This window comes from Protobothrops mucrosquamatus, unplaced genomic scaffold, assembly GCF_001527695.2.
Source record: "Protobothrops mucrosquamatus isolate PMUCROS unplaced genomic scaffold, P.Mucros_1.0 scaffold76, whole genome shotgun sequence".
NCBI lineage: Eukaryota > Metazoa > Chordata > Lepidosauria > Squamata > Viperidae > Protobothrops > Protobothrops mucrosquamatus.
Window position 1 is genome coordinate 102,133 of NW_015386453.1, and position 12,793 is coordinate 114,925.

General features: G+C 42.1%; 1 protein-coding gene across 1 annotated transcript; it reads left to right on the forward strand.

The window, feature by feature from the left end:
- The first annotated feature begins 611 nt into the window (after nt 1–611).
- S1PR2 (sphingosine-1-phosphate receptor 2) lies at nt 612–7,933 on the forward strand. Its single transcript, XM_015812253.1, has 2 exons — nt 612–632; nt 6,753–7,933. Exon 2 carries the CDS (start codon nt 6,868–6,870, stop codon nt 7,918–7,920), a length of 1,053 nt encoding a protein of 350 aa, XP_015667739.1. The 5' UTR covers nt 612–632; nt 6,753–6,867; the 3' UTR covers nt 7,921–7,933.
- Nucleotides 7,934–12,793: the final 4,860 nt, after the last annotated feature.

Genomic DNA, 12,793 nt, shown 5'->3' on the forward strand with positions numbered 1-12,793 from the left:
TCCTCACTTGTGCAAGCAGCAGGTGAGCATGTGCTCGTGTGCTCCATTTCCGGAAGCAGCAGGCACGCATACATGCTGTTTGTGGAAATGGAGCTGCATGCGCACATGTGGTTGCTGGCCACTTGCGTAAACCATCCCCTCCCCCCCACTGGTCCACAAAGCTGGAAATGTTGGGGAACTCTGCTCTAAACCACCGTGCAGTTCTCTCTGCATTACACAGAAATGGAGAAAAGCCATGTTTAAAGATGCAAACCTGGAGTTTTGTACTAATGTTAATCTGCAGCTCAGTTATGGGATCTCATATATTTGCTGTCAACAGCAATAATCTTAAACAGTCAGAATTTGCATCTTTATTCAGTGCTTATTGTTTCAGTTAGTTATACAGTATGCTGTTTTACAATGAGGTGGCTTAATAGTGAAGTAGAAATTTAATGTAACGTCTGACTGTAAGAAGCTGGAAGTGACACAGAATGACCCATCTGCTAATTCTTCTGCTTTCTGTACATTTCCTCAGAAAAATGTAATGCTGACTATTGCTGAAAAGGCTGGGAATCCGAACTAGAGATGAATCCTGGGCTTTCTGAATCAGGCCAGCAAGCTGCCCCTCCACACCTTACTAAGGACCTCCCCAGGTAACTTGCTTTCTTTTTAAAAGATAAGATAACCTTTATTGTCATTTTTATACTGTGGGCACGATGGCACACATCAAAAATGAAATTTAGTTGCCCGCTCTCAAAGTGAAACACATACATGACACACACCTAAACATACTATGAACAACATGTGTATAGACCCACATCCCTACATATACATAACAAATAAATATTAAATATTGTCCATCTTGAATATATAACGGAAGGAGGAAGCTTGAGAGTTCGCAAGGTTAATGCTGTATGGAATGAAACTCTGGCTGAATCTGGATGTTCTGCTTCGGATACCACGAAGCCTCCTCCCAGAAGGTAACAAGGAAAACAGGTCGTGAAGAGGATGGGTAGTGTCCCAGATAATCTTAGGGACCCTGCTCAAGCAGCGCTTCTGTGCTATGTGCATGCATGTGTTAATTACCCACGATCATCCAAATGGCAATGCAACCTGATGCCCTTCAGGAGGGGGAGTAGTGTTGGAATTGTTTTCCCCCATTTGCTGGATGTGGCCAGAGTTGTGGTTCCTACAGAGGTCTTCTGAATTAGATTATTTTTCATCATTTCTTTGGGACCCTTTGAGGAAAAGGGGGGTTAAAGATACAGAGGAAGGTAGTCCTCAATTGATGACCGTTTGAAATTATGATGGCTCTGAACAAAGGGACTTACAGTCCTGCCTAAAGTTATATCCACTGCAGCACTCCCACAGTCAAGTGAATAAAATTGTGGTGCTTGGCACCTCACGCTCTGCTTCCCACCCTATCGAGTGCCCATAGGCCTTGGGCCTGCTTCCTACCCCACTGGGTCCCAAACCCTCCTTCACACATCCCATCATGGCTTGGTCAACATCCCATTACGGTTGTACATAGAAAACTAGCTGTATTCTTCATCAGTGGGTACTACCATGGGTATTCATCCAATCTCTCTGTCCTGCCATTGACTTTTAGGGGCAATAGGTGATCCTTTCCATCCAATATAGTTGCTGTTCTTTCCTCTACCCAGCCACTGAGTGGAGATAGCTAGACAAAGACGAAGTTTTCAAATGTCCAAACTTGTAATGTCTGAAAGGTGCTTTTTCAAAAGGCAACAAGACTGTGCTCTTTTTCCTTGAGGAAGAAGACATTTTGCTTTTCATCAGTTCTGGCTGGATAGTGCGGGGGAGGGGGGAATGGAAGAATTAGTTCTGACCAACTAATTTTTCTGATAGTCTAATTAGTTCTGTCCAGCCAGAACTAATAGTTCAGCTGCCTTTTGAAAAAAGCACCTTTGAGACAACCATGACCTGGATGACTGAGAATCTCCATGGACATCCAAACCTGTAAGACCCAGGGAGTGAAAGCATCTGTTTTGTAGAGCAAGCCTGACTTGGAAGTTTTTCAAGATGTCAGGCAGGACTTGTCAAGTGACTTACTGGGCCTCTCTTGCTCTTCAAGAGACACCTTTGGGATGACCTGGAACTTTTAACAAGGCTGAGTAGTACCTGACACACTTAGGGTTCAATAGAAGGCCCCATCCAAGGATGTGAATAAACGGTTAAATTGTCCTTGAAAACTCTGGTTTCATTATCAGAGCTCTGCTTCATCAGGAATCTGCCCAGGACCACAAAGAGGGTCTACTGCTTCTTTGGCTTGCTATTTTTCTCCTTATCTGCCATACTCAAGAGTTGGGCAATGACAAAAGCAAGAAAGAGGAGTAGTTTGCCTTCCCATTATCTACCAATACATTACAATTATATCAGCCCGTGGTCTGCAGCCTCCCTGACTTCCCAACTTTAATGCAATCATAGGGGAAGGGTAATCGTGAGCAAATGTCCCCGGAGAACATCTTAAGTAGCAGTGCAACCATCCCTGCTAAGAAGGAATCCTGCCCTTGAGAAATGTTTGAGACAGATTCTCCGTCTGGAGCCATTTGAAGAACTTGCCCACCCAATTTCTCTGCCCACATCTTTGGTGAAGAATTTCTAAGGGCCAACTTGGCTCCTGTTGTTCCTGTTGTTATACAGTGAAACTGCCTGTTGCTATGAATCAGATTTGTTCAGCAACTTAGTGAAATGAAGGAACAGAGATCCAGAACGGTAAATGTTTCTACAGCTGAAAGGAAATGAATTATCAGCTGTGATTAATGTTTCCTATAATAGCTGTGTCAATATTTGGTGCACGTGGCCAAATTCTCATTGCTTCTTGCAATACATGACATCATCTTGCTTAGGCGATAGAACTGCCTGAAAGTACTTGTTTATGTACCAGTTTGTCCCATAGTCAGTGCTGCCCATCCCAGCAGGCGTCCTCCTTTCCAGAGACCTTGGGAGGGGCTGATGTCTTGTTGCTTTTTAAGTAATTAATAATTTGGGGTGGAAAGTAAGCAGAGGGCTTGCCTAGTTTTTTAAGTTGGAGGGAAGCAATTTCACTTTGTATTCCATACACACTCACCATGGGAGTGAGAAGCTGCTCCCAAATCTGCCTGGGGTTCAGGCCTCTAACTTTTGGAGACTTATGTTTCAAGGGAAGGTGGGGCTCCCAACCTACTACTTAAGTGAAAGTTGAAAGACAATGTACTTTAATGAGGGGAAAAAGGGCAACGCTATTACTTGAATATCTGCCTTGTTTCTTTGACAATCATGTTATATCCTTAAGTAAGCAAAGGCACACCTTAATTGTTATACAGATGTTTGATTAAATGTGGGAATCTCATTATCATTCTACTGTATATTCTCTAAAAGCAGACTGAAAAGATCAAAAGCCATGAGTTGTGGAAACTGGAACTTAAAAGTGAGTGATGTTTGTGGTGCTTCTTTAGCTAGATCTGTGTTCAGCAGACCTAAGTATTTGAACCTTAGTTCTGCTAATCTTTCCTCAAGCCTTGGGCCTGGTTTATTGAGCCAATGCAGTCTGTCAGCCATGCACAGTGGTCAGACACTTTACAATCTCCACACACTTTTAGCTAACCAGAGTCCCAAGACTCTACTAGAAGGGTTATATTAGTCATGCCTGACCTAGTTTTTGGTTCCTAATCCATTTCCTTTCAAAAAAGAGACTTTATTGGGTCAAAGTTATTAAAAGAACAGGGGGAAATGATGCCATAGACCCAAGTTTTAGACCTCTTTTCAAGCTAGCAGCCAAATGTAGCAAATCACTTTTTCCTTGGAACACCAATTATGTCATTCTTATTTGAGCATATGCTATCAGGAGTTTGGGTTTTTTTTCCCTCCCCCAATGCTACAGTTTGATGGAAATAATTCAGTGCAGAATTTATACTTTGCATATTGAAGGTTCCAAGTTTGTTTCTAGAGAAGAGGCTTTTTTGGTCTGAAATGTGGATATATTCTTAAAGCTGATGTGGCCTGAAAAACAGATCCCTCTTCTGACTTCATCCTATGCATGGATGGACTCGCTGTCTGGACAAGAATAAGGAATCATAGCTGGTCTATAAATAATCCCACATGAAATGGGAAGGGGTGGTGCAAAAGCTTGCTGCCATAGCAGGATGCCTCTTCTCCTTCTGCCCTCTAACAGCAGATGCAAATCTTCCCCAAGAGACCGAGATGTTTTGAACCAGGAAGTTTGTACTGCCAGTCACACCACAACTGTGCCCTTAGTTAACCCACATTTCTCTCACAGTTGGCCTAATGAAGAAATAACAACACTGACCTACCTTGCAACACTGCTGCAAGGATGATTTCAGAGATAATATGCATGAAGGATTTATATAATTACTGGTCAACTTTTATAACTTTCTCACAGCAGCATGTAGCTGACCTTGATTGATCTCAGAAAAGCTATGCAATATCAGAACGCAATTAGTTCTTGAATAGGGGACACCTCATGACATCCCAAGACTGTAGGCTACATTGGGAAGTAAAAAAAAAAGAATTCCCATAAGAAGGCAGTAGTAGCAAATCACTTTCATATTGTTGTGACTGGAAGTTGAACTTGATTCATGGAAGACTTTATCTTACTTGGACATTGTTCCATATCTCTGTTCCATATCTCTCAAATATCAGGTTCTCTAAGCCTTTTGAACAAAATGTGCAAAGCCCCTGATTTCCCCTGTGCTGGTGGAGAGAAGATTAGACATTTCTGTGGAGAGATTGCATCCAGCCAAGTTCAGGGATACTCATGGTTATTAGACCATTTTTGCGCAGTGCTTACTGAACTACCTGTGCTGGTATAATAATGCCCAGCTAGTATCTGGAATTATAACCATGATGAATTTAACTGTATGACCCAGCCAAAAACAACAACATCCCCCAGACCATTATGAAGTGATGGGACACAAAGGGGTACGTGAAATATAAACTTGGAGGTTTCTGCAAGGGAGGCTGTGCCTGAGGCCTACTGTAGATAAGGCAAGAGTGGCGGTAGAGGCATGAAGTGGCAATCAATAAAGATCAACAAAGTGATAGTTTACTAGTTTCCTCGCTCTTTCAGCCAAGACAAATGTTTTTAAAGTGCAGTGAGCATTTTCTGTGGCAACCTTCCCCAGATTTATTGGGTCAACCACTGTGAGAATTCCCTTCCAACATGGGTATCTGAAGGGAAGGCTGATCCAAGATCTGATGTATTTAAGTGCATGTACTGTAATGCCCGTGCAGAGGGATGTTTCTGTTCTGTGGTTCTTTAAAAAGATGCTTGCTGTTAGAGTGGGAAAGCTCCTAATCATATGTGCACATTTCATCCTTAAGTCTTTTGTAGGATTCAGTGCACTTTTGGAGGCCCCGGAAACATATCGGTTCTCAATCCTAGGAACAGAAATTGTATGCTTGCCTGTCGGCCTTTGACTTGGAATCGCTCAGAGTTTGCCATTTTGAGAGATGGCAAGGCATCAACTAAAGAGGTGACTGATGGTCAGATTCTGAACATACCTGTTGCCCTGAAATTTAAAGTAGACCAAGGAGTTTTGCCTTCCAGTTATTAATAACTGCAGTATTAGAATTGGGCCCATAAACAGAAAATGATTTTCTTGTGCAGGCCTGAGATGGGCTATGCAGAAGCCTATATTAAAATGAGTGGGCACTGGGTGCCCATTTTGATGCAAAGATAGCAACATGCATTTGTTTATATATTAACTCCACCCATTCCTGAAAAACAGCTCCAGGCTCTTGTAAAAATTGATAAAACAAGAAACATACAAACACCATGATCTTGACATTAAAACACTAATCCATTAAAAGGCCTCTGTGAATATTTTCTGACTCCCTCTAAAACTCCAGTAACAAGTTCAACAACATCATGCACCCTTCCTGAAAAAAGCAGAATGAATTGCTGATCAATACCTATATCTGCTAGGACCTGTAATAGGCACTCTCATGAGTGTGAGTGTGATCTATGGGGAAGGAGATAGCCCTTGTAGTAGCTAGGACCTAAGCTTTGTAAAACTTTATACATCATCCTGAACCTTTTGGACATTGCATGAAACAAAACGCTGCTGTCCCTAACAATTCGTAATTTGAAAATGTTGCCATTTAGTTCTGTGCAAAACTATGGCATACAAAACTGCATCTACTAAGAAGAAATGTACATGAAAACATGTATCTTGATGAAAATAAAATGTACTGTAGAACATTTATACAGAGGAAAATGTTTTGCCCCAGACTGCAAATTAGAAAAATTGAAATATGCAAAGATACATATGTAAAATATATATTTTCATTTAGCTGTTTTTTTAGTTACAAACTGATGAAGGAACAGGGTAAAACTGAACTTCAGGTAAGACAAATGGAAAAGTATACTGAGATTGTCAGGTTCACTCCTCCCTAAGCTTGTCAGCACAAATCAGCAAAGTACTTAATTATGTATACTCCAACATAATTAATTTGGTAGAAAGCAAGGCTCAGGTTTTTCAACTGAGGAACTGGCTAGCAACTACCTCAAACATCTCCATTAATCCAAAAGATTGCTTTAAAAAACAAAAGATGAAATCTGAGCATTGAGGTGGGGGCTGGATTATCCTACAGGGAGACCTCTTCATATGATGGCCATGTTGATGAAGTGAAATGAACATATTTAAAACAGATGGCTCTACCTATTCCCTCGCCTGTTCTACATTGGTTTTTCACCTGCTGTTTTAAGCAATAGCCTGACTGAATTTGTTATGTCTTTTTTTCATCTTCAGATTTCACCTAGTTGGTTCTTGGTTCCTCTGTTCCAAATGAACTCATTTCTGCTGGGGTCTTATCCAAATGTCCTCTGAGAGAGACCTCCCCAGGGGGGCACCTCGGTAACCAGCCATGGGAAACGTCTACAAGTACTACTTCAACAAGGACAAAATCTTCCAGCACTACAACTACACTAAAGATAAGCTGGAGAGAGATGAGGAGTCTCCACTGACTCCCACGGCCATTCTCATCATTGTGCTCTGTTGCTTCATTATCCTGGAGAACCTGCTGGTGCTCATATCTGTCTGGAGGAACAAGAAATTCCACTCCGCCATGTTCATCTTCATTGGCAACCTGGCCTTTTCGGACCTGATGGCTGGCTCGGCTTTCATTGCAAACATCGTGCTCTCGGGCCCAGCCACCTTTCGCCTCACTCCAATACAGTGGTTTGTGCGAGAAGGCACTGCCTTTACCACTCTGGCCGCTTCGGTCTTCAGCTTGTTAGCCATTGCGATTGAACGACACGTGGCTATCACCAAGGTGAAGGTCTACAGCAGTGACAAGAACTGCCGGATGCTGCTGCTGATTGGGGCCTGCTGGGTCATCTCAGCCACCATTGGGGGGCTGCCCATCCTTGGCTGGAACTGCATGTCCGATCTTGAGAAATGCTCCACTGTTCTGCCCCTTTACTCTAAAAGCTACATCGTCTTCGTGGTTACCATTTTCACTGTCATCCTCTTCTCCATTGTGGTCCTCTATGTTCGGATCTACCGCATTGTCCGCTCCAGCCATGCTGAGAAAGCCAGCTCCCAGACCATGGCCTTGCTCAGGACAGTTACTTTTGTCCTGGGGGCCTTCATCATCTGCTGGCTGCCTGCCTTCACCATCCTCCTGATAGACGCTTCATGCGCCAGGAAGTCTTGTCCCATCCTTTACCAGTCAAAGTATTTTTTTGCCTTTGCTACCCTCAATTCAGCCATTAACCCCCTCATTTATACCCTTCGCAGCAAAGACATGAGGAAGGAGTTCCTACGGGTGCTTTGTTGCTGGGGGATGATGGGGCACGGAAAGCCGGCAGAGCGTTGCATGATCCCTCTCCGCAGTTCCAGTTCCTTGGAGCGGTGCACTCCGAAACAGGATCTTCCCACTTTATCTTTCATGAAGGAACACTCCACATTTGTGTGAAAAAGACACAAAGAAAGGAACTATGGAACAGCCAGGCAATGGCAAAGAATGGGGAGGGGGCGGGATTGGACCCAAGAAAGCGGTACAAACCTGATGAATATATTGTCCTGGTGGTCAAATCAACCTGCCTTGGACTTACATGGAGGTGTCCATTTGTTCACTAGACCCGCACAGTATTATGATTTTATGTTAGGAGTGTGTGTGAGACAGAGGGATTGGCTGCTGAATGATTGAGTGACATGAAATGGGGAGGGTGGGTAGCTGCTGAACTACCAAGATTCTGATTTGGTACAATTTTCCTCTTTTCTAAAAGTTGCCCTTGCCTGTATTTGGACCCACATTTTTTATTTATTTTATTTTTTTGGTCCTACATCTCAGAGCCATTCTTTCTCCTCTTTGCAAAAAACATTCACCCACACTTCCTGGGAAAGCAATTGGTTGCTCTGATCAGTTAAGCCCTTTGCAAGTTTAGTTGATTTAAACCAGTCTTCAGTTTGAGGCACGCAAGACTACAAGACCAGTGGTGGAATTCAGCCAGTTCGCACCACTTCGGCAGAACCGGTAGCTAATTTTTTGTTGCCCAGGCCCAGAATGGACTTCCAGAAGTGGCATCCATACAGAGAACTGGTGGTTCACATATTTGAATCCCACCACTATACAAAGCTCATAATCCCAGCCACTTGAACCCTAGGTTTCCTGTGTAGAGGTAGTCCTTGACTTACAGCCATTCAATTGGTGACTCTTCAAAGTTACAACAGCATTAAAAAAGTGACTTATAACCATTTTTCATATGACCGTTGCAGCATCCCCAGGGTCACATGATCAAAATTTGAATGCTTGGCGATTGACTCATATTTATGACAGCTGCAATGTACTAGGGTCATGTGATCAACTTTTGTGACATTCTGACAAGCAAAGTCAGTGGGAAAAGCCAGATTCACTTAACAACCCTCTTACTTAATAACTATAGTGCTTCACTTAACAACTGTGGCAAGAAAGATCATAAAATGGAGCTAAATTCACTTAACAACTGTCTTGCTTAGCAACAGAAATTTTGGGCTCAATTGTGGTCATAAGTCAAGGACTACCTATAGTGACTGAAGTTGAGGACAATCCTATCTTTAGAAGCACGGAGGGTATTTTGATTATACTTCTGCTGCTGGAAATATGAAATTAATATGAAATTAATTTCTGAGGGGGATGCAAAGGCTGGTTCCAAGGATGTATGTAAGTATTTTTGGGGTACATATCTGCTAATGTTGTCTATAACATCACAGATGCCAATCTATATGTTCTCTACATCTTTGCCAAGACACTTTTATCACTCTTTTTAAAAGTCTTCTTCCTCTACTATTTATTTGGAAGCCAAATAAATTTTGAAAGAAAAAAAAAAGTTGGAAAAAAAGTGCTAAAGGTTATACACATTGATTAAATAAATGCACAAAAATGCATAACAAGCTCTTGTGGATAGTGAAGACAAATAATTGCAAAACTATCATAATCCCTACTAAATTTATTCTTTCAGTTTTTCATATTTTGCACTGAACAGAATGCATTTACATTCTCCAGGACTGGATTTACATCTGGCTCTAAAAATGTTTTCAAACGCAATAACAAAGCATTTCTCCACCTTTCAGTAGCCACCCCTTCCCCTTCCTATCCTGAAGTAGGTTTCCAATTTCCTTCCTTAGCTTGTCTTTTTGAAGCTACACTGAGATATAATCATACGAGCAATTAAGGGGATATTTTTTCTGAAAACATCACCTGCACAAGCAATCTGAATCTGCAGGCTTGTGTTCATACTGCTCCCTTGTAGTAAGTATGAATAGACTTAATGCATATTAAGAAAGCGTGGACTTAAAAAAACCCGATGTTTTAAATGAGGGAGGGAACATTTCTGTTTTAATTTTATTCTTTCACTTAGAGGTTGCTGAAATGAGGCTGGCATTTGCTAGAACTCTTGGTGAAAAAAAACCCATCAATGTATGATTGCTGTCATTTTATGTTTTCACCATGGATGTCATTATTAGTCATTAATCTTTTTGATCTTCCTTCGGGAGTCAAACAAAAAAGTTTTAATATGGACAAATTTTAATCCTTTTTGCAGATAGGCAGCTTTGGCCTGAGATCCTACAAGCAAGTGCCAACCTCAATTAATTTATTAAGATGCAGTCCAGAGGAAGTTTGCCTGCAGAAGCATGATTGAAATGAATGGAATTTATACCATTCAAATATGAGCACTTACTGACTCTAAGCCTTTTTTTAAAAAAAAATGTGAGAAAGACCAACTTCTCTCTTTCTATAATACATTACCATTCAGGAACATTAAATATATTATAACCAAATGAAATACCCCCCCAAAAAAATCAGACCAGCAACTTTGGGACCACCATTTTTCATAGGCTTTGACTTTGTCTTGCAGCTCTATAGAACTAGAGCAGGGGTAAGCAACCTCAGCTCTTTTATGACTCGTGGACTTCAACTCCCAGAATTCCTGAGCCATCTCTGGCTCAAGAATTCTGGGAGTTGAAGTCCACGAGTCATAAAAGAGCCGAGGTTGCCTACCCCTGAACTAGAGGAAAACTTCCTTGAAGCAAGTTTCCCATCCTCTCTATGGATCTGTTTCCTTTCCAGGATCAGTACCTTTGTGCCCACATACAGGTAGTCCTTGACTTATCAATAGTTTGTTTAGTGACCGAAGTTACAACAGCACTGAAAAAAGTGACTTATGACCATTTTTCACACTTTACAACCATTGCAGCATCCTCATGATCACGTGATCAAAATTCAGACACCTGGCAACTGACTCATATTTATGACGATTGCAGTGTCCCAGGGTCATGTGATCACTTTTTGCAGCCTTCTGACTAGCAAAATCAATGGGGAAGCCAGATTCACTTAACAGCCATGTTACTAACTTTAACTGCAGCGATTTGCTTAACAACTGTGGCAAGAAAGATCACAAAATGGGGCAAAACGCACTTAACAAATGCCTCACTTAATGTTGGGCTCAATTGAGGTCATAAGTCGAGGACTACCTGTATTGTTAAGAGGCATTGACAGGACAAAGGTTCCTAAAATCTCCCAAAGCTTCTTAAACTTTGCAATTGTATGTATGCCTGCACAAAAATAAGCCCCATTATGTTTAGTTTAACATACTCCCAATTTGGCATAGGGCTGCCTCAATGAACTGAGTAAACCAAAGCTCATATTAGGATGGTACCTCAGGGAACAAAATCACTGCTGAGACATTACATGCTTAAGAGAACATCTATCCAAAGTCCTTGTCAGTTCCTAGTGTGCGTTTGGAGCATGGAGTTCAGAGAGGCCTCAGCTTAACATTCTGGACATCCCTTCTCAGATTATGCAGTAGATCTGCAGTTGAAGATCAGCAATTAGGACCTTTAGAAACAAATATGGCTCTGTCAGCAGGATCAAGTCCCCAGGTTCCAGCCCACTGGCAATAGAGGTAATCTGATAGTGGCAACAGGACTTGCTGACAATTCATGTTGAAAGTGTATGACCAGCCCACGGTTTGTCCCTTTTGAAAGAAATGGTGATGTGAAAGACTGTTCTAGAGCTGCATTTGGCAGCAACTTCTAGCCATACCCTGGTTCCCAGCCCCACTCCCCAGGACACTAATTCTGAGAGAAGATTTTGCATCAGAATAATCACCAGCCCTAAGCATTTGTGTGAAGAGACCAGGTTTGTACACCAGTGCAGTCTATCTTAAGTATCCTTGCCCCTACCTGAAATTCCAGTCTGCAACAGAGGCTTTCTAACTTCTGTCCCAATGACAACAACAACAACAAGCTGTAATGTGGGAACAAAGGAGTGCTGGGGGGCTTGCAGGGAGTGGATTTCTGAGGTTGGGGCACCTCTAAGAGAGAAGTGATGAAAAGCAGGAAAGGAGGCAATGCCTTTAAGGAGAAAGCCAGAAGTGGGTGTTTCCTGCTTGCATGGCTGGTTCTAGCCTGGAACCGTGATTCACCCAGCATGATGTGTAGGAACATGCCATAGGAGGGTGAGAGGAGGATGTTTTTATGAATCAGAATGAGGTGCAGGCATGGGAATCACTTCCCTCCTCAGGCACAGGCAGTGCAGTCCAAAGTTCTGGAGGAGGTAATTTAAAGAAGCGCCACCCACACTACAGTAGTCTTCTGGAGGAGTGAGTTCCTGCAAACAACTCATTAAGCAACCACAACTGGGGCCGGCATTGGGTCACTAAGTGAAGCCATTGCTAAGTGAAACTGCAAATGTGCTCATGATCTTACTGCAGCTTTCCTTTGCTTTACAGACCTGCAAAGGTCATAAATGCAAGAATTAGTCCTAATCACCATTGTAGCTGCAAATGATTGCTAAACAAGATGATGTTACAAACGACGGGTATCGTATAGGGGTCTTAGGAAAGGCAAGGAAAAATGTGCAGGAGTAGAGTAACAAGGAATTATGAGTTACCTTCCTGTCGATATATACCTTTAGCAGTTATATGAGAAATGATTTAAATAAAGTGGGATAACAATAAGTCTCTCTGTGTGCACGCGTGCGCATGCATGCGTAAGCAGATTTTTGACATGCTTGCTCTAAAGTAAGTCCCATTAAGTTCAATAGGACTCCAGAGTATTGGAGTCCTATTGCAATCTTAAACTATGAAACCATGTATGTTTATGCTGCTTGTCGTAGCCATGAAGTATCACCATGTTTGTCCTGTGTATGTATGTGTGTGTGTAATTGTTAATATGGGAGTGCCAGTTGATGTGGATGTGTGACATAGCCTCTCTGTGAGGTATTCCTGATGCCTGCATTGACATCAATATACGATGATGTACATAAATGCCACCCATACCTACACTTAGGCTGGGGTCTAGGCCTA

What these genes read in the sequence shown, in the direction of transcription:
- S1PR2 (XM_015812253.1), top strand. Translation starts at nt 6,868, where the DNA reads ATGGGAAACGTCTACAAGTACTACTTCAACAAGGACAAAATCTTCCAG.